Raw genomic sequence first — 20,369 nt, 5'->3', positions numbered from 1 at the left:
CCAACTATGAATCCCGAACTACGACGTCAAGTCATCAATGTCTACAAAGGTATGAGGAGCCCTCGCAAGGAGGTCGCAGGCCTTCCAAGTTCGATTAGTACTAAAGCCTCTGGTCTTCTAGAGCTCCTGGAAATGGGAAAGCATTACCCATTAGGATACACATATTTCCGTACCCGGCTGCACAAGGCGTTCATGTCGCAGTCAGATATCAGAGATGAAGAGAAAATTCGCCAGGGGATCAAGCGCGCCGAATTTGTGAAAAAGGAGATTGAGGCGCTGTACTTCCTCAAAAAGTATCGTTGGTTGAAGCACGGTTATTACAGCTGATGGTCATCGTTCCTATGCTCCTGGTCACTAGTTGAATTCTCGCATGCCCTACTGAGAACCGGGAGGCCTCTGCATTCTGTCCATGGAGGTGTCCGCCCCAATTCTCGGAGTCACAATCTCAACAGCCGAGAAAAGCACCAGAAAAGGCTGTCGCCTGTTGCCAGCGGAACGGGACACATGGGGCTGATTCTATGAGCTGGGGAAAGGTACGCTATCTGAAAGCAGGGCCACTCGTCCGAACAAAACAGTCCGTACACATTACAGACGCATTTTTGGCTCAAATCCAAAGCGACGACTATTTCAGATTACCTTCCCTGCACGAACTCCCGGACAGATGTACAGAATGCCCCTCCTTCGAAGGAGAACTGACTGATCGTCTATAAGGACCTCAAACTCCTAAACTCACGCTCAGACTTTTAGTCATTTCCACAGAGTGTGGTCGAAATGGGGGACTTTACAAGAGGAAGCATAACCAAGCATCTAGAGACATCGAGAGAGATACAACGAGGTGGGTTCTCTAAGCAGCGTACTGGGTCCTAAATGAGGTGAGCTGCACGATTAGGGGCGGCCTTGGACACTGAAAACGATCAAGCTTCGATATTTCTACATGGCTGCCCAAGGGGGAGATGTGGAAATACCTTTCCCACTTTTAATGGCGTCAATTTCTTAATCACGTGACTTTCATCCAAGAGCAGTGATGACACTTTTGTACATACATGCCAGACATGCCAGCAGTTTTTCTACGCGAGGGATTGAGCACTCCCTCTTGCTCCATTCTGTGTACGAATAGCCCGTCTGTGGTGAGCATGGTATGCCTAAGTTTTTATGAGTGGGTTCCATTAGTATGTACGGGGTACAGGACTTGAAGCCATTCAAATTTGGCTAAGAGGTGCCACGATCTAGATCTTTCTTTCATTCTGCACCACGTGCACCGCTTCGCCTGCCCCTGGCAGAATAACAATGCAACAGGCAAAATATTCTCCGTCCGACGTTCCAGTCAATAACTACTATGCTGACGGACGCTCCTGATTCCGACAGCAAATACCAAGGGCTGCGGTTCTACACTGATAGCCGAAGCCGGCCTCAGGCGAGCAAGCTCCTCAACACTATAGGTTGGTATATACATAGATTCAAGGTCCATCTTTGAGCCTTTGTTCCATCTTGCTCAGCATCGATCATTTTGGGGACTTTTGGCCCCGTCCACTCTTTTGAACGTGTTCGATCATTTCCTACTGACCCCAGTCTCTCGCTTCATACTCCCTGAGCAGTGACGGCTTTAGCCTTCGGTTTTACCTGTTTATACGTTTAATATGGTCCACTTCCCAGCGATAGTCCTTCTCGGGGCAACCCTCGCATCGGCTGCTCCTCGAGGCTGGGAGGACTGGAGCAACAGTAGCGGTAGAACGTCCTCGGGTTCTTTGCCTCGCCAGCCGCGAAACCTGAACCACCTCATTCCTACCGAGAACCAGAAAATATACTTCGCAGGTGGCAAAAGCAGTAGGTTTCCCAGAGCGGCCATGCCGAGGACCAGGAATGCTGACTTGTCAACGAAGGTCCTAATACGGCGCATTAGATGGCCTGGGCAGATATCACATACTTGGACACTTCAGTTGTCCTTGACCACTCGTCCTTTATCACGTATAAGGCCACTAGCAGCGGTGGTATCCTCGTCACGTTTGCCAGCGCAGATTCCTATTCCCAAGCCAAGTCTTCGTGGCAAGCTGCTTCATCTTTACTGCTGATTGCTAATAAGCCCGGTTTCTGTGGTCAAGGTCAGGGTGAAAGTTGTTACCTCCAGGTCGACATACTAGATATCTCGGATGATCTTCGCAGCTGTCTCGTGTCCGGGAAGTATAAGGGTGTAGCTGACGTCGTGATTCGCGGAGAGATCGAGTGGTGAGTCTATGTTCCTGGTGCTCGTTCGCCTCGATTTACTCCTGGGTCTGGAGCAATTAAAAGAGCTATGCAGGTGGTTCGCGATCGTGGTCCACGACGTCCTCAAGCTTTCTGTTTGCCACCAGCTCATCTTCTTGATACGGAGCCCTTTCGAGCTCATCCGGAGTAACTTCTGGCCCTTACGCAACCACGACTGGGCATGGCTCATCAGGTGGAAGCTCGACTTCCAGTCGCCATTGTTGTCGGCGTCAATATCCCGAGCGGTAAATTCAAGAAAGAGCTTGCTCTGATTGACAGGCCTTCCATCATTGCTGAGGGCGCGGTTTCTGGATCGATTGGCCTTGACGGTGGTTCGGTGGGGACGACCGATGGCTGCAAAGGTATTGCGACCAAAATCAGTCTGAAGAACAAGATGTGGGCTGAGATTCCGGGACTCAATCCGTTTGTCCTCGCAGATATGGATCCCAAGCAATTGGCTGAGAAGTGTATCCCCTTGGGTGATCAATCAGGCGGGGGAGGCACCGGCCCGACTGACCCAAATGATCCAACGAACCTGACCGATCCCACCGATCCCGCGGACCCAACCGGCTCGACCGACCCTACTGGTCCAACTGGTCCAACTGACCCGACTAACCCGACAGATCCAATTGATAAGCGTTCCAAATTTGGCAAAATCAACGCTCGCCAGACCACAAATCCATTGTCCCCTGGTGTCATCGACACTACAGCCACTGACAACGCAAATGCCACTAGAAGCACCACCGATTATGTGCTACCAGACCTTGGAGAAGAATACTACAACACAACAGATGGCTACACTGTGGCATCCCTGATCGACCCTGATGAAAAATATCACATCGTTCCATGTAACGACGTAAATGTGTACATCTTCGGTATCAACGAGACAGTTCCTGAATATGATCGCGCAGACATGTGGACGATGTCGCCCAACCCTGATGCCGGTGACGAAGCAACTGAAGATGACCGAGTGGTGGCTGACGCAATGGGTCGTATACCCCATTACTATCCAGAGGAGATGAGCTCGACTGGGGTGTCAAGATTCAGAGTCAGCGACATGGAGAATATCCCGATTGACGTGGAGAACGTTTACCTTATCAACCTAGACGCAGACGGCAATGAGGGCAGTGAGAGCGATTCAGATCTATATTTCGCGGTGGATGTTGGAGGCACAGGATACTACCCGATCATTTGCACATACCAGGAATCGAATCTGAATGCCCGCGTATTCTTGGCCGCTGACCCTGATACTGGTGTGGAACTGTTGAAGAGTCCTGATGTCAAGTACAGCATTACAGGAGGAACGGTCAAGGACTGCTTCTTTATGCCACTGGTGCTTGGGACATGAGGAAGCTGAGAATGCTCAGACAGTATTTCACCGTACTTGGTGACTGTCCACTTTGATAATCAAGCCTCAAGGTTTACTCAGACCAAAAATGAAACAAGTAGACTTCCTTTAATCACACATATTGTGAGGCTGATGCATATCATCATTTTACTGTACCTTTCGCTACTTGTAACTTCATGTGCCGATATTGGGCAATACTGGAGACGGGGCGCCTGTGTGAAAGTGAATGGGCTGCCGTGAAAGGAAGCAAAAGAAGCCGTGCCAAGCCGTGCCAAGCCTACGAGGACAGTCTGTGTGGAAAGAGGCGAGCGGAAAGAGCGCTTGGAGGCGCTTGTGGCTCAAGGACTGCAGTAGTAGCGCTTAGCGCGCGGCTGGGCTGGACTGGGCTGGGCTGCGCTTAGCTCTGATCTCTCGCTGCACCACTGCACCAACCACCAACACACTCTGCTACACACCAACCAAACCATCAACCTCAGTCTCTCTCTACTCTTGTCTCTCCCTTAATCATCTCCATCCATATTTTGTCTCCATATCAAGTCGGCTTGTTGTCAAACACAGTGTACCCCCAGTCCCGCTGCCTTGCCAGTTCACTTCAATTCACTCGACTGCCTCTTCACTGCCTCCGCCGGCCACCTTGTCCAGACTTGAACCTTGTCGAAGCTTCAACCCGCTCTACCACCATTGCTCCATTTCCCCCAACCCACGACTGGGCCCGATATCAACACGACCTGGTGTGCGAGTGCACTGCTCTCTACTCTTTTCAAGGCCCTCTGAGCTCCGCAAGGATCTCATGTTCAGGAAAAGAAGACAAGGCCTTCCCTTATCCCCATTCTCTGTCGCGCACAACCCTTCCACCGCCCCTCCTCCCTCCTGTCGCGCGTTGTCTCGGCGACTCCCATCACACTACCGACCGCGCGGCCTGCCTTGATAGATGGCAGATGGTGCATTCCGCTTCACTCAGCCTGGAGCAGGGCAGTTTTATCCCTCACAACACTCTCACCACCGCAACCAGAACCGTCCTGCCTCGCCCCCAGGTCCACGCAGACCGTTTCCTACCGACCCCCCCTCTCCATCACGATCGCCTGTGAATCCCGCTTTAAGCTCCAATTTCAACATGTATTCACAGAATGGCTACCAAACCCAGCACGGTCTGATGGGTGCGGCACAAAATCACCAACGATATGGCAACATGCACATGTCTAAATACCAACAGCCTCATCATGGCCATCACAATGTCAATCAGCACCATGGCCAGCAGCATCATCATGGCGGACAACTCGGCCATCAGCATAGTATTTCTGGTGGTGGCTTTCAATCCTCTACTCCGCATCTTCCCACCTATGCCCATGAACACATGCAAAATGGGAACGGAAATGGCTTGCCTTCCGATGAACCCGAACTTGAAATCGACAACGAGCATTGGCGCGAACAGAAGCAATACTGGGACGAAAGTAAGGATTTGTCGGGCCCTAACCAACGTGCGCGCACTGTTGCCCATCATTCTAAAGGTGTAAACTATGTACCTTTGGGCGCCGCTGCGGAAGAGATTCAGACCGATAATCGGGGAGTCGCACCATCCAATGGGACCGTCGTGAGCAAACAGACTTGGGACGAGCTTGACCTTGGTGGTCAAGGCTTGTGTGCCCTTTCACCTGTCCTGTTCAATCCCTCCTATCACTTCTTGAAGCGACTCGACCTGGTCTACAATCAGCTTGAAGCCCTGCCTCCCGAGATTGGCCGCTTGAAAAGTCTTGAGCATCTTGATGTGTCGTTCAATCAGCTCACGGAACTCCCGGAGGAAATTGGAATGTTATCGAATCTCAAGCAGCTGTTGCTCTTCAACAACAACATCCAGAGCCTTTGCTACGAAGTCGGCTTTTTGTATAAATTGGAAGTCCTTGGTGTCTATGGCAACCCGCTGGAACAAGGACAGCGGGACAAGATCACGGAAGGTGGCACTAGAAAGCTGGTTGAGTACCTCCGTGAATCCATGCCAGGTATGTAATGAGTGAAATGGACACTCACCAAGAAAACGCTAACCAACTTACAGAGCCTCCCCCTCCACGTGAGCGTGAATGGCACCAGCTGGAAGAGATCGCCGAGAACGACCTCAAACAGGATACCATCAAAGCCATCACTTACAACATCTTATGCGATCGGTATGCAACGCCAAGTTACTATGGTTGGGTGCCTGAGAGAGTCCTAGGATGGGCGTATCGGAAGACGTTGTTGATCGACGAGATGAGAGAGATGAATGCCGACATCATTTGCTTGCAAGAGCTAGATAGGACAAGCTACGACGAGTTCTTCCGACCCGAATTGGCTGTCAGCGGATACAAAGGATTCTACGGTCAGAAAGGTCGTGCTGAGACTCTGGGAGACCACGCCAAATTTGTTGATGGCTGCGGAACATTTTGGACAGACAAGAAATACATACTCTTGGATTCACAGCATCTTGTTCTAGGACGGAAAGCGGTGGAACGTCCAGGCGCAAAGGCATCGGCTGACATGCTCAACCGAGTCTGGCAGAGAGATGATATTGCCACTGTGGTGCTGTTGGAAAATCGTGTGACCGGTTCGCGTCTGATTGTCGCCAACACTCATCTCTACTGGGACCCCGCTTTCAAAGACGTCAAACTGATTCAAGCAGCTGTGTTGCTGGAAGAATTAACCAAGCTGTCAGACAAATACGCGAAATTCCCTCCGGCAACGAACAAGCAAGTCTTCCGATTCTCGGGTTCTGAGGATGAGCCCCTTCCCGAACCGGGACCATCCTTGGCATATTCTGCCGGTAGTCAGATACCACTCATCATTGCTGGTGACTTCAACGCGGCAGCAGGTACAGCTGTCTATGATTTGCTGACCAAGAAAGGAATGAGTGCAGAACATACCGATCTTATTGGTCGAGATTATGGACAATTTTCGAAACTAGGCATGCAGCATCAATTTACACTCAAGTCGTCCTATGCACCAATTGAGGATGAGATGCCGTTCACGAACTACGTCCCTCATTATGTTGATGTTCTGGATTACATCTGGTATTCGAGTAATACTCTTCGAGTGGTTGGATTGCTCGGCCAGATCGATCCAGAATACCTTAAAAGGGTACCTGGATTACCAAACTTCCATTTCCCGAGCGACCATATCTCCATTGCGGCCGAGTTCAAAGTCGAGAAACAGCGGAGTGTACAAAAGGCGGTCGAAGCCGACTTTGGACCATCCAGCAAGAAGTAAAACTTCTAAAATGACAGGCTCTGATATGAGACGAATGATGGTTACCAGGCGATATTTGGGTCATTGCATGGCGTTTTTCAAGGCAAAGAAACACCGGACAGCTGGAGGGAAAGATGTGGCCAGGAGTCTCAGGTTAACGGAAACCACGAATGATGATCTTTGGAGACTATCAAACCCATTTTCGTGGCTGGGGTCGGGTTTGTGGGGAAGAAAGAGGGGTGGGCCATCTAACGTCTACTACAGTTCACCATGGTCTGTGTCTATTCCTTTTTCTCGTCTATCTTCTCCCAACAACCGCGTCAGATCATTATCAAACGTTTGTCACAAACTAAACTGTACGAGCATTTTATTCGGTGCAAAAATGCAGATCATGCTAGGGAGATGAAATGCGGACTAAAAAATCTGTCGAGGATGGGCAGGCGGCGAGGCAATGTGAGGATTAAAGGGTTCTTCAGGATCAAAGGCGCCGAGGCAAATGGGGAATCTTTGTTCTTTGTTTTTGCCAGCAAACACATGTCATTACTTGCATGGGGACGCCTTTTGTTCGTCGTTGGACACCATGGGACGCGTTGATCTTTCTTGCATCTGGCGATGAATGCTATTGTTCACGCACACACGCAACGTGGGCAAGTGAAGAAGGCCCACAGGCAATACAATGCAGCTGACACGTTTGTTTCTCTTCTCTTCCCTGCTCTATCCTCTGTTCTCCTGGTAGCTTTTGGATTCCATTCCTGGTGCTGCAGTCTTCCTTCTCCGTGTAATGAAGACACCCTCCATCGTCTGCGTAATTTTACATCCGTTGCTTACACATCAATTGTAAGGGCATGCCCCCGGCTGCTTTTCTGCGTCACTTGGTTGTCGATGATGTCTGCCTCGCTATAGCTTGCTCACACGTCCTTCGCAAATTGCTCGCATCCGCATCCCCAAGTGAGAAGCAGTAATAATAATGAGCTCGGCCAGCTGAAACATCCGTCAGCAGACACAAACTTCATGCCCTGGGGTAGATATCCAAGCGGCGAGGATGACCAGGGCCGTGTTTAGCACCGGGCAACAACGGTAGGACTGATCGGATGGAGTATTGGCAAAACCTCTGGTCCGTCGACTGAGCTGGGGGGCGTCGATTGCGCCGGGTCGACTCGACTTCACCACGTACAGTGCGATGCGGTGCGGTCTCCCGGCCCATCCGAAGAACATCCGCCCGTGCAGAGCTGGTTTAAAGCGCAGGCGACCAGCATCGATCGTACCATGCATGTTTGGCCTGTCCATCTGGTACTTTCTGTGGAATTCCCACTACCTCGGGACATCCACTTGCTTCAGCCCTTCTCCGAGGCCATTACTGGGCTGCTCCGCCACCGCGGCGGCGCTTGCTGTATCTCTCTGCAGCTTCGCCGCCTCATGCTCCTCCTCAATCAGCTTCCTCCTCTTCTGGCCCTCCCGCAGCGTAAAGATCTTCCTCTCGAACTGCAGTTTCTCCGCGAGGAGCTGCCCGCGCCGCGTCTCCAGGCTCTCGATCGCCTTGCGGTAGTCGAGCTCCGTCGCCGCCGTCGGTCCTGCTGCTCCTTGTTGCTGGTAATATTCGTCTCGCCTGGTTTGTGCGGATGCGTTCTGCCGCTCGATCTTGAGAATGGCACCGACGATGGCGCCGGATGCGACGATGGCGGCAATGCCCACGGCGTAGATTAGAGGTTTGCTTTTCCTGGCGGGCGGGAGGGAGGATGTTGGCGCTGCCGCTGGTGTTGAACGGAGGGATGATCGTGGTGGGCGAGGTGGTCGGGTGGATGGGGCGGTGCCTGGCATTGTTCTTTTCCTTTTTCGAGTTGTGTTGTCAGGGCCTTGCCCGTTGGATTCTCGCTCCACCGCATTACAAGATCCGCCTGTTCATGAGCAGGGCCCGGGTGTACCAGCTTCTGAGAGTGAGTTTCCAGGAAAGTCCATTGCATGGCGAGAACACAAGTAGAAGGTCAGCCGACGGCAGCTGCCGCTGAGATTAGGGCTGGACATCAATCAGCCTTCCACGTGAGACGGCTCGGCATAGCTTCCTGATCTGGCGTAAGGGATCTGTTCTTTCCGTCAAGTGCGGAGAGCTCATTTGTCTACAGTAGGATGGATGGGGTGACGCGCGCTGCTCCCAGACACGTATTTCAGGCTCCCGACAAGCATTGTTCCACGACCCATGGAAATGCTATAGACGAAGCAGCGACAACAGAATACAACACTATTTAATTCTCGCGATGGCAGATGAAGCGGGCTCACTCAACTGGCGCATGAGCGCGCATCCCATCACCCTCCTCACATATCTAGGCTTCCGGATAGGTATGCATGATTCTGACGACTAGACATCCCAACCAACGGGGCAGGCCAACCCTTCTACCCTATATCTAGGCATGGATCCAAGCTAACTCAATCCCGCTACCTATCCAGGAAGTCTCCTGATGTACCTATTCGGGGTCCTCTTCATCCGCAACTTCGTGCTGGTGTTCATCCTGACGCTGCTCCTCCTCTCGATCGACTTCTACTACCTGAAGAACATCGCCGGGCGCCGGCTCGTCGGGCTGCGATGGTGGAACGAAGTCAACACCTCGACGGGCGAGAGTCACTGGGTGTTCGAGTCCGCTCCGGAGGGCGCGAGAGCCGACAACAAGACCGACAAGCGGTTCTTCTGGCTGAGCATGTACGTCACGCCGGCGCTGTGGATTGGGCTGGCGATCCTGGCTATCGTGAGACTGCAGTATTTGATTTGGCTGGTTACGATTGGTGAGCATATATCAATACTTGCTCCCCACTCTCTTCCCTACGCTCTTCCATTTGTGTCTGTCTCGAAACTTTTGAGCAAGAGAAACGGAAGTGTGCTGATTTTTCGAACCTCAATCGCAGTCATCGCCCTGGTTCTGACAATCACAAACACCGTCGCCTTCTCGCGGTGTGACAAGTTCAGCCAGGCTTCGAGTTTCGCCGGATCCAGCTTCCTCGGTGGCCGCCTCGCGAGCGGCCTTGCGAGCAACATGGTCGGGCGTTTCTTCAAGTGATTTGCGCAGGGGCTTTCTCAAACGGGTGCATGCCATACAGGCAGGCTACATCGCGGAGTTTTGCGGGCATCTTGTGGGCCTTCGATTTGATGTTATACAATGGTCTTTTCTTTGACTGTGGGAACCTGCGCATGTGAGAAGACGGTCAGTCAGTCAGCTTTCCCTCGCCATTAGTATTCGATCGAGGGACATCATGTCGTTCGGGCCACCAGTGTTCCGTGCGCAAAAGATTGTAGTCGGATAGTTGGAAGGCAGAGCAGGATCAGGGTCAGGAACAGGCACAATCCCAAAATTCCGTGGATGAATTCCAAAGAACTGATCTTTCCACTCCCCTTGATATTCTTACTCCGTCACCCTCATTACCATGGTCCTACGCCTACTCACTCAATACTGGAAATGCTTTTGGGATATCAAGAATGCACATGGACTATTTATTCCATATCCGTTCACGTCCGAGTGCTGGCCCATGTGGTCCGATAGAGCGCCCAGAAAGCTGGCGCTTGCATTAGAACATGTCTGCAGATTGGGTTGAATGAATTTTGGGAATAGCTTTTGCCTTTTCGGGCCGGCTTAACTAGAGTCGGATTCGGAGTGGTTATACAGTCACGAACATCCACAGTAATTTCTGGTCCGCGCATTCGACAAGTGAGACCCAATTCAACACAGTTGGGCTCTTGCCTCTTCTCCTCCATTCCGGCATGCCCACCCATTGATGATACACCCCTCTTTACTTCGCTTGCTCAGCCTGCTCCCTCAACAGCACCTGCTCCATCCGCTCGAATCCCACTAGCGCTTGGCCATATCTATGAAAGACCTTCTCATCATAGCCATCCGCGATTTTCTCCACGAAGTCATCCTCCCTCCATCGTTTACCAATCAGCTCCTCAAACGTCTCGTTCTTCGATTCTTCGCGCTCGATCGCCCAGACGGCCTTGTAGGCCGCTCCTAGCGCGCAGGCATTCTCGCCAACATCGAGTTTAAAGACACCGTCGGAGCCGCCGAGAACCTGTCCGGCGACGCGGGCGATAGCACGGTTGCGTGAGCCGCCGCCAACAAGATAGATGCGACGTGGTTGTGGAGGCAGATCTGGTGCGGGTGAAGAGACGAGCTCGCGTGAGCGTAGGCGGAGGGACAGGAATTGAGACTCGACGATTAGACGGGCGTCGGCTTGTGGAGTCCCAGGCACGGAGTCTGTGCGGGTGAGGGTGTCGGTTTGTACGTCGTACGAGAAGTGCCATTCGCCTACAGGGAGGTTCGGGATGATTTCTGGGCGCGGGAAGTAAAGGCCTAAGTGCATTGGTTTCGACAAATCTTCCTGTGCGAGTGGTGGAGTCAAGAGAAGGTGTTTATCGAATTCATCCCAGGAATTCTTGTCTGAAAGAGACACAGTGGAATTGATTGCGTTGCGCACTTCTTCTCTTGCCAATCCGCCGTTCTTGTAGCAGAGCATAAACATATACAGACCAGCAGTGGTGGGAGAGTTGAAAAAGTGTGTGGCTGGATCGGGTTTATACTCTGATGTCGACATGAGGAAGGTAGTTGACGTGCCTAGAGATACCATTGCATCGTTGTTGCGAAGTGGTAATGCAAGAATTGTTGAAGGATTATCACCGGTAGAGACCACAATCGTACAATCCTGGCTGAAGCCGTGTCGCTGCACAAAATAGGAAGAGATCGAGCCTAGATTGCAACCGCCATCTTCAGGCACATCTCCCAACTTGGATCTCAATGTTTCCACGCCCGAAGAACCGGCAGTTAGTTCCAGTAGCTTTTCATTCCATTTACCAGCTTTGAGATCCCAGAGATTCATTCCACAGACATCCGAAATATCGAAAGGTGCAAATTTGCCTAAAAATACCGTTGCAAGCCAAGAGGAGACAAGGGTAATTCTGACGGTCTTGCTATATTTGTCAGGATATTTCCGTTGGAATCTCAGAATCTGGGGACCCGTAAACCGGTGATGTGCTTTACTTCCAGTGGCAGCGGCCAGCTGCGCTTCGCTACCCAAAATAGCGTCAAACTCGTCACACTCCTTCTGTGTACTGGCATCCTGCCAGTTTGGACTGAAAGGATGTGCAAACGCGCCCTCCAATTGTGCTTCCAAGGTCTTATTTGGGTCGAGCCGTGCAAGTATTTGTTCGGCATCAGCATTCCAAAAGACGCTTCCATGTTGCATGCCTGATCCACTAATGCCCTTGATTCGTGAAAAATCTAAGCCATTATCCTTCAGCCTTGTCAGAAGGGTGTCGATCGCTTGCAGCCACATGGTCACGGGTGCAAAGACTTCATGCTCTGCTTCGTTGACAAGAATACCCTTGTTGACATTGAAACCCTTGGCGTCTGCATCGAAGTCGAACTTGGCCTCATGGATTTTCTTCAGACTAGAATCGACCACCAGTCCCTTCAGTTGTTGGGTAGAAAGGTCGAATCCGAGGTAAAGAGGACCATCAGACATAATGTTTCAAGGCCGATTTTTATGTGGGGTTGTATACAATGTGTGCGAGACAGAATAACAGGACCCTTCCTTGTCAATCAACTATGTGTAGGCGGTCAAGACCAGGTTGAAAAAAAAAGTTTATGGTGTGTTGGACAAGTGGAGAATCTGAAAGATAACTCTTCAGTCATGAGTAAGGTCGTTAAGTCAATTGCGTCAGGCAAGGTTCCGGTGGTCATCTTGGCGGATGATATCAGCCTGAATCCGCTGGGTGCAGCTCAAGGAACACCTTCCGGGCATATACACCAATCGTTTCGCCTTGTGTTTGATGGTCACATGACGAGATGGTATTCTATCTTGGTAAGTTGTCCGGAAGACTGAGTCCTCATTTCTCCTTTTTCCACTGAGCTGAGCAGGCTGCATCGCCATTTGGATGTTGATGCACATGCCCATTGCTGTGAGGGTGTCCATTGTGATGGGTTTCGTGACCATTCCCGTTCTCATCTTCTGGTTCGGGCTCAGGACTGCTTCTTGGACTGACATCCGCCTTGATGAAGTCGCTCGCCAGTGTCGAGCTTGGATCCTCAATAGGGACAAATTTCACGCGCACCCTTCTTACACCACGCACCTTTGCTCCGGTTTTTTCACGAACGGCATTCTCAATCAGTTCGGTTTGCTCGAGAGTAAATTTCTTGGGGACAGCCAGTTCGATGTCGATCAAATAGTTCTGGCCGGATTTTATTCCTTGAATGTCTCTGACCTCAACTTCGTGTCCAAGCTTGACTCCTTCAATGCCCCTTTTGATATCACCGTTCAGTGCTTTTGTGGTAGCTCTTTTGATGGAAGATTTGACCTCGTCGTCGACTGTGACATCTGCGAGCTCTAAGAGAGCTGTCTTGGTGTTGCCCCAACCGGCTCTGATGACCATGGCAGATATGATCAAACCACCAACAGGGTCTAACCACGAAGCATCTGCGAACACGTGAGCACCTCCTATGGTAGCAAGAGCAACAATGCTGGTGAGAGAGTCGATTCTGTGGTGGACAGCATTCGAGGCCAAGACGGAAGATTTTCGTTCGCGGGCAATCTTCATGGCTGGAAGTCAAAGATTAGCATCATGGAATTGAGACAAGCTCGAAGTTGTCACTCACTCGCCCTGTAGAGCCACTCCTTGACCACAATAGATCCTGCAGCTAGCCAGGCAGCATTGAGGTTGGGAATGTTATGACCCCCGTGACTATGGTTGTGACCGAGAAAGGAGAACAGCCCGTGTGAATGTTCAGCATGTTCATGGGCGTGTGCCGCTGTGTCGAGAAAGAACTGAGAGTACAGAGCATCAAGGCCATTGAGACCCATACCCAGACCCCCGAATAGAAGTAGGCCACTCACGCCCAGGGCTCCCAGACCTTCGATCTTGCCAAATCCACTTGGAAAACGATCCGTGGCAGGTTTCAGTGACCAGGAGATAGTAGCCAAGGTCATGAAGTCGGAAACCAGGTCGGTCAAGGCGTGGAAGCCGTCGGCGATTAATGCTTGTGAATGGAAGACATAGCCTCCAAATCCTTTTCCTATAGCCATACCCAAGTTGACAAACAGCCCGATCCTCGTGATCTTGACGCCAGCATCACGTCTGTTACTCGAGGTGAGGTATGTATTGTCATGACTATGTCCATGCCCCCCATGTCCGTGTCCATGTGAGTGTCCTGCATGACTGCGCGTTTGTGTTTGTGTTTGTGTTTGTGTTCGCGTGACTGACATGGCGTATCTATGTGCGAGTAACCGGCTCGTGGAGAGGACGATGGGAGATCGTAACCGTAGCTGGAGGGTGGAAAGTGATCGATGGGTCGACAGGCAAGTAGCCTGCTTGCAGAAACTCATATGCAAATGCTTGGTGACATGACTAGAATTGTGATTACGCAGTGGTATACGAATATGAGAATGGGAATGGGACAAGTGTCGCGTTCCAGCGTGGATGGAATGCGTCAGCGGCATTTGGAGTGGCTGAGGCGCTGACGCGCGCAGCCGCAGGTGCCAGGAACGAACGAGACCACCGGTTTGGCAGGAGACAGGGGAGAGCGCAGGGGAGGAAAGAGAATGCGGACACCGCACGACAAACAACTCGAGATTTGCTGCTCAATCGGACATTTTTGGCTCAGCCATGGTTGGTGTAGAGTGGTTAAGTTGATCCACGAGGCTGACGTCGGTTTCTGATGCTGAATAGTAGAGACGCATAAAGTAGACGGTTATCAATTATCAATAATAAAATTATAAAATTAATAAAATTATGGGAAGCATGACCGATTCTCTTCACATCATCACCGCATCCAACTGCAGCACAGCAATTAACAATATACAATTGTTAGGCGAGACTCTAGGCACACCCAGGCACCGCTAGCCGCTAAAAGGGTGCCTGAGGCCCTTGGCCCCCAGGCGAGAGTCTTGCACCCGATCAACCCGGGAGCCGCCGGGAGATCATCGGATCAGCGCCGAGACCCCCAGAGACATCCAGAGACATCCCCTTGTCAGAGCAACCGTGAACAGCCAGGCAGTATCGAGTACATGGCAGGAAGTAGCAGTCAATGAAGTTCACGTCTATTTAATTCCTCAACACTTTGGATTATTCTCGTACTCTTATACATGGAATTCGAAGCCTTCCAGTTACCTCGTCCCTCTTTCACCTCTTCCCCATCACTACTCCATCTTCAGTCTCTCCAGGTCTTTGATCGCCTCTTCCAGTCTCTGCACCTCACTCTTTGAATCGGCCAACTTTTCTTCTTCCTTGGCTTGTGTCTCCTTGCTCGCCTTGGTCCAGCCTGCACCGCTGATGATTTTCTTCTGCTTCTCCACCTTTGCCTTTGCCTCTTCAATTCCCTTTTGTCGTTTCTTGAGCTCTGCCTCGATATCTATCCGTCCTGCAATCTTGAGATACACAGCAGCGTCTGCGTTGATGCTCTGGAGGGCGCAACCGCAAGGAGGCGACGAGTCGGTACTGGGTGCGAGAACCTCGATTTGTCCTGCGTACTTGCCACCCAGTGATTTGATCGATGTCCGCTCTGCTGAGGCGGTCTTGAACGCGGACTCGGAGTAGGTTTGGATGATTAGGTCGCCCGGCTCTTTAAACCCGTAGTTTGATAACAGGCTGCGACCTCCAGCTGCAACATCCATGATGAATTCGTATTCCTCCGCTGCCTTGGGATTTTCTAGAGCTTCTGTGAACTCGGGGTATTTCGCAATCATAATACTTTCTGTGCTGTCACCCTTGCGACGAGGGAGCTTCTGCCATAAATGCTCGGTCAAGAATGGCATGAGTGGATGCATCAACAAGAGACCCCCTTCAAGTGCAGTATACAGTGTCTGCTGAGCCGAGCGTCTCTCATCTTCGGGCGCCTCGGGCGTGAGAATGTGTTTGGAGTTCTCAATGAATGTGTCACAGAGCACATTGAACCAATACTGATAGAGAGTACCCGCAACCACCGAGAACTCTCGTTTCTCCATCGCTTGATTGATCTCTTTTGTAGCCTGATTTAGCCGATGGAGGATCCATTTCTCTGCTAGGGACTTGGGCTTGTTGTCAGTGGCGGTCGCATCTGCTGCAAAATTTTCGCCCAGTCTTCCAAGAGCGAAATTGGTTGCTTGGTAGATCTTGTTACAGAATCGACGCTTCGCTTCAATCTCTCGAATATCAAATGCAATGTCACCGCCACCAGTCGTGTAGTTCACCAAGGTAAATCGCAGTGCATCAGCACCACACTCTTCAATACCCTTCGGGAATGCACTCTTCTGGTACGCTTTCGCTCGGTCAATTTCAGCTTCGTCCAGATTGCCCGCGTAAAGCGTTTCGTGAAGGTTTTCCAGGGTGATGCCACGAATAATGTCGAGAGGATCAACGACGTTGCCCAAAGACTTCGACATCTTTCGTCCCTCGGCGTCTCGGATGAGGGAATGACAGTATACTTCAGTAAAAGGGACATCACCAGTCAGCTTCAGCCCAAGCATCACCATTCGAGCCACCCAGAAGAACAAAATATCCCATCCAGTCTCTAAAACCTCGGTAGGATAGAGCGAGCGAAGGTCAGAAGTCTCTTTTGGCCAGCCCAACGTGGAGAAGGGCCACAATCCACTCGAGAACCATGTATCCAAGACATCTTCGTCCCACTGTAAGGAGAACTTCTGATGAGGAAACTTCTTCTCGGCTTTCGTGCGAGCCTCGGCCTCATCGTAAGCACACACCCAGAATTTTCCATCAGCATCATCGCTCGTCCCATCTTCCAGCTGGATGAAATAGGCTGGTGCTCGATGGCCCCACCAGAGTTGTCGAGAGATACACCAATCTTGAATGTTTTGCATCCAATAATGGAATCGTCGTGATTCTGACTCAGGTCTGATGAGAATTTTTCCATCAAGGACCGCTTTGTCTGCCTCTTGAGCAAGTTCGGCCATTCTCATCCACCATTGCGGCTTGAGCACTGGTTCCACCACGTCCTTACTTCTCTGACACATCGGAATCGTCATTGGGTTGTCTTCCTGCTTCGTGTAGAGGCCAAGCTCTTTCAGAGCACTGAGGACTTCGTAGCGAACGTCGAACCTCCTGTGACCTTCGTACGGACCAGCATTGGCATTCATTAGACCATCATCAGTAAGAATGTTGATAAATTCCAGGTTGTGCTTCTTGCCCTTGTTGAAATCGTTAGGATCATGGGCTGGCGTGATTTTCACAGCACCTGTACCAAACTCTTGTTCAACTTCTTCATCTGCAAAGATGATGATCTTCCGATTGGGAAGGAAAGGATGAATGGCGTATTTGCCAACAAGGTGCTGATATCGCTTATCGTTCGGATGTACAGCAATACCTGTATCACCCAACATAGTTTCCGGTCGAGTGGTTGCGATCTCGATGAATTCATGGTTCTTGAACCGGTCTGGAGAACTAGAAGTCTTGTGCGAGTCATCGCCATTGCTGATGGGATATTTGAAGTAGGTAAGCACTCCGAACTCGACCATCTTGTCGTAACCGGGCACTTTCAACTTGGTTCGACCCTTCAATTCCTTGTTGTCAACCTCAAGATTGGACAGCGAGGTACTGAGGGCTGAACACCAATTTACCAGGCGGTTGGCTCGGTAGATAATGCCTTCCTCGTACATGTCGATGAAAGACTTCCTTACAGCGAGAGAAAGATTCTCATCCATGGTGAATGCTTCTCGACTCCAGTCCATAGAACCACCGAGTCGCTTCAACTGGTTGGTGATGTTACCATGGTATTTCTGCTTCCATTCCCAGATTTTCTCCAGCAGCGCAGGACGACCAAGGTCGTGCCTGGTCTTGCCTTCAGTCTTGTAGATCATCTTCTCCACCACAGTCTGGGTTGCAATACCAGCATGATCACAACCAGGGATCCAAGCGGTTGTCTTTCCCTTCATTCTCGCGTGGCGAATCATTGCATCTTGCAGGGCGTTGGTCAAGGCATGGCCCATGTGGAGGGAGCCTGTGACATTGGGAGGCGGAATAGGAATGACGAATTTGCCTTCTGGCTTGACCTTGCCGTCCTTGGTGAATTGGGGCTTGAAGTATCCTCTGCTCTCCCACCATTCGTACCTGTCCGATTCGATCCTTTGGGGTTCGTACGCATCAGCGGCGGCAGGCTTTTTGACCTTCTTTTCCTTGACCTCTTTGGGTGCAGCGGCCGGAGTTGCTTGCTTCTTCGACTGCTTTTCTTGGAACTTGGCGAGCTTCTCAGCTTTCTTACGTTCCTTTTCAACTGTAGATCCCAAAACGATTAGAAATCTTGTATCACAAGGAGCGGGATCATGTTTGGGGCAAAGAGGTATGGTCTATTGAGCGAATGGACATTGTATAGCTAGAAGACAAAGTCCACTGGAGTATACAAGGCACGTTCCCAGTCACAACACCATGAGGGTTTGGCGCTCCGGTACTTGTTCTCTAGTGACTCGTGTCTGCAGGGCACTGCAATCTGGAGCATGCGAAAATATCAAACCACAAGATGTACGGGTTATCAATGCGGCGTTTCAATGGTGTCATGCGTACTTTCTTTGGCAGTTTTCTCCTTCCCAGCTTCTCCTATCACAGTCTGGCCTTTATCGTTACCTTGCAGATCCTTGCCGGGCACATTTTGACCAAGAGAATCCGTTTTGGCTGCATTTTGTACTGCGGAGGTGGTTTCAGAGGACACAGGTGGGGGAGGGCCAGACGGAGAGCCAGTTGGCTCACCAGCTGTGGTAAAAGTCAGTACTACCGCCGTAGATGGAAGTAATGGAAGTAATGGAAGTAAACGCACTAATATTGTGAGAGGCGGCGTTCAAGGCCATGTTGAAGCGAGGTAGCCGTCTCCAAGCAGGAGGGCGCAACAGGAATGACCTGACAAGTATTTTTGCTAGAAAAGCCTTGCGGCAAGGGGCAAAGTCTTGTTCTTGGTTATGAGAAGCACAGGAAAGAAATGGCAAATGTAAGATAGGAGAAGCATGAATCAAATAGCGAAATCGTGAGTCACAGGTCGAGAGGAGGGGAGTTATTGCTTGAGGTGGTGGTAGCAAAGTCTGGGGTAGTATTATGAGTCTGTAAAGGCACTGCAATCAAGGGAACAACTCCTGCTGCTTTTACTTTTTCCTTGGTGTTATCTCGATGCCAAGACTTAGTTAGCACCTATGTACTGTACTCCGTACCTACGAGCACCTACGAGCATGGAGTTCTTATCCGTAGAAGAGATCACTGACGAGAACAGACTGAGGCCCGAACGGATCTCTTGAAATCGTTCATTTCCTGTATAGTTCCATTCTTCCCTGCCCACATCTATCTCTGTTTTCCAGTACTTGATTTTGACTCTGCAGTGGCTCCCATAAATATAGATTTCAACGCCGCGTGCTAATTAGCGAGTCCCATTGATACGTCGTGAACTAAAAAGGCATAATATTTGCAAACTATCACATGGTACATTGAGGCATGCACGGTTACATCTAAAATAATTGGCCGTGGGCGCCTGGCATCGGTGGAAGTGGAATCTGATGGCAAGGCTGCCAGACGAGGAGGGAATGCAAAGATTCTGCGAGTACAGAGTACGAAAGTCTGAATATGCCTGGCTCAGGCTCACCCACCTGATGTACGTGAGGGTCATGTGTTTTGTCACTGATTCACCAGCTGAGCAAGCGGACGAAGTTTAGGAAAGAAAACCCAATAGTACTTCGCTCTGGAAAAGATCCTTCACCCTGGCAATAAATGCAGCCATAGGGTAGATGAGCCGGAATGCCACAGACGCCCAAGATATTAATTTTGGTCGCCTCGTTACGGAGCTTCAACAGCGTTTGGATTCCTTGCCGTGAAGGAAACGGATTTCATCAGCAGATCAAGATCAGGAAATCTACTGTAATCATTTCTCGATAAGAGAACGCTTCCACGCAACCACTTTTAACTCATAAGTGCCTTTGGTGTCTCGCTCCGATTGCTTTTCTTGATCAAGCCTGTTTGGTGTCAGGAAAACTTCCGCTAGTATGCCAGTCCACATGCACGTATATTTGGAAGAATCACCGTTCCTTGACAATGCAGAAATAGCTATGCCGCGAGCTCTAGAATAAAGTGGCCGAAGGACTGCAATATCACAGCCTCGTCCGGACGGAGAAGAGGGTGATGCAGCGTTTGACTACGGGGCTACTCTATCTAGGTCCGCCAAGAAATAGCTTATCGCCGTTCGACTTACATTCTTAAAGCCTCACAGCCTTGCAGAGGATACAGAGATACGTCGACGCTCCTTTCGCAAAAACTTGATACAAGCCGATTCAATTCGAGATTTTGGGGAGAAGTGAGTCGAGCTTTCTTTGCAATACTAAGGGCCCCTCTATTCTGATTTAATCCCCGCCTTGCATCCCCGTAGGACTCCAGAGTTACCTCTGCCAGTCGATCCACCTGCCGCGCTTCCCCTGTTGCCTTTCATGCTTCTCATCGTCTTCGTCATCAACGCAATTACTTCCAAGCAGTGATACTGACACTTATGCTCTCAACTGTCGCTAGGGGTCTTGGGGACTTATGTATTGCCATGAATCATCAACTGTGTCAGATCAGGTCCCTTACCGTAGCGAC

The 20,369-nt window shown here is 50.7% G+C and overlaps 8 protein-coding genes across 8 annotated transcripts; 4 read left to right on the top strand and 4 right to left on the bottom strand.

Moving 5' to 3' along the window:
• Positions 1 to 6: 6 nt before the first annotated feature.
• A1O9_05013 (uncharacterized protein) lies at positions 7 to 327 on the top strand (the record flags this gene model as incomplete). The annotated part of the gene is made up of 1 exon (XM_013407299.1): positions 7 to 327. The coding sequence occupies one exon, from the start codon at positions 7 to 9 to the stop codon at positions 325 to 327; it is 321 nt and encodes a 106-aa protein (XP_013262753.1).
• A 2,095-nt stretch (positions 328 to 2,422) lies between these two features.
• A1O9_05012 (uncharacterized protein) lies at positions 2,423 to 3,589 on the top strand (the record flags this gene model as incomplete). The annotated part of the gene is made up of 1 exon (XM_013407298.1): positions 2,423 to 3,589. The coding sequence occupies one exon, from the start codon at positions 2,423 to 2,425 to the stop codon at positions 3,587 to 3,589; it is 1,167 nt and encodes a 388-aa protein (XP_013262752.1).
• Positions 3,590 to 4,520: 931 nt separating this feature from the next.
• A1O9_05011 (uncharacterized protein) lies at positions 4,521 to 6,823 on the top strand (the record flags this gene model as incomplete). The annotated part of the gene is made up of 2 exons (XM_013407297.1): positions 4,521 to 5,586; positions 5,640 to 6,823. The coding sequence occupies 2 exons, from the start codon at positions 4,521 to 4,523 to the stop codon at positions 6,821 to 6,823; spliced, it is 2,250 nt and encodes a 749-aa protein (XP_013262751.1).
• Positions 6,824 to 7,811: 988 nt separating this feature from the next.
• On the bottom strand, positions 7,812 to 8,620 carry A1O9_05010 (uncharacterized protein; the record flags this gene model as incomplete). The annotated part of the gene is made up of 2 exons (XM_013407296.1): positions 7,812 to 8,031; positions 8,118 to 8,620. 2 exons carry the CDS (start codon positions 8,618 to 8,620, stop codon positions 7,812 to 7,814), a joined length of 723 nt encoding a protein of 240 aa, XP_013262750.1.
• A 434-nt stretch (positions 8,621 to 9,054) lies between these two features.
• A1O9_05009 (uncharacterized protein) lies at positions 9,055 to 9,849 on the top strand (the record flags this gene model as incomplete). Its single annotated transcript, XM_013407295.1, has 3 exons — positions 9,055 to 9,136; positions 9,245 to 9,577; positions 9,698 to 9,849. 3 exons carry the CDS (start codon positions 9,055 to 9,057, stop codon positions 9,847 to 9,849), a joined length of 567 nt encoding a protein of 188 aa, XP_013262749.1.
• Positions 9,850 to 10,576: 727 nt separating this feature from the next.
• On the bottom strand, positions 10,577 to 12,304 carry A1O9_05008 (D-xylulose kinase A; the record flags this gene model as incomplete). The annotated part of the gene is made up of 1 exon (XM_013407294.1): positions 10,577 to 12,304. The coding sequence occupies one exon, from the start codon at positions 12,302 to 12,304 to the stop codon at positions 10,577 to 10,579; it is 1,728 nt and encodes a 575-aa protein (XP_013262748.1).
• Positions 12,305 to 12,668: 364 nt separating this feature from the next.
• A1O9_05007 (uncharacterized protein) lies at positions 12,669 to 14,041 on the bottom strand (the record flags this gene model as incomplete). Its single annotated transcript, XM_013407293.1, has 2 exons — positions 12,669 to 13,378; positions 13,435 to 14,041. 2 exons carry the CDS (start codon positions 14,039 to 14,041, stop codon positions 12,669 to 12,671), a joined length of 1,317 nt encoding a protein of 438 aa, XP_013262747.1.
• Positions 14,042 to 14,974: 933 nt separating this feature from the next.
• Positions 14,975 to 18,607, bottom strand: A1O9_05006 (valyl-tRNA synthetase; the record flags this gene model as incomplete). Its single annotated transcript, XM_013407292.1, has 3 exons — positions 14,975 to 18,039; positions 18,327 to 18,512; positions 18,577 to 18,607. The coding sequence occupies 3 exons, from the start codon at positions 18,605 to 18,607 to the stop codon at positions 14,975 to 14,977; spliced, it is 3,282 nt and encodes a 1,093-aa protein (XP_013262746.1).
• Between the last annotated feature and the right edge of the window lie 1,762 nt (positions 18,608 to 20,369).

Source organism: Exophiala aquamarina (assembly GCF_000709125.1).
Source record: "Exophiala aquamarina CBS 119918 chromosome Unknown aczIA-supercont1.3, whole genome shotgun sequence".
NCBI classification, from domain to species: Eukaryota; Fungi; Ascomycota; class Eurotiomycetes; order Chaetothyriales; family Herpotrichiellaceae; genus Exophiala; species Exophiala aquamarina.
Note: the sequence above shows the minus strand (reverse complement) of the source record. Positions and strands in the feature narration are given on the sequence as shown.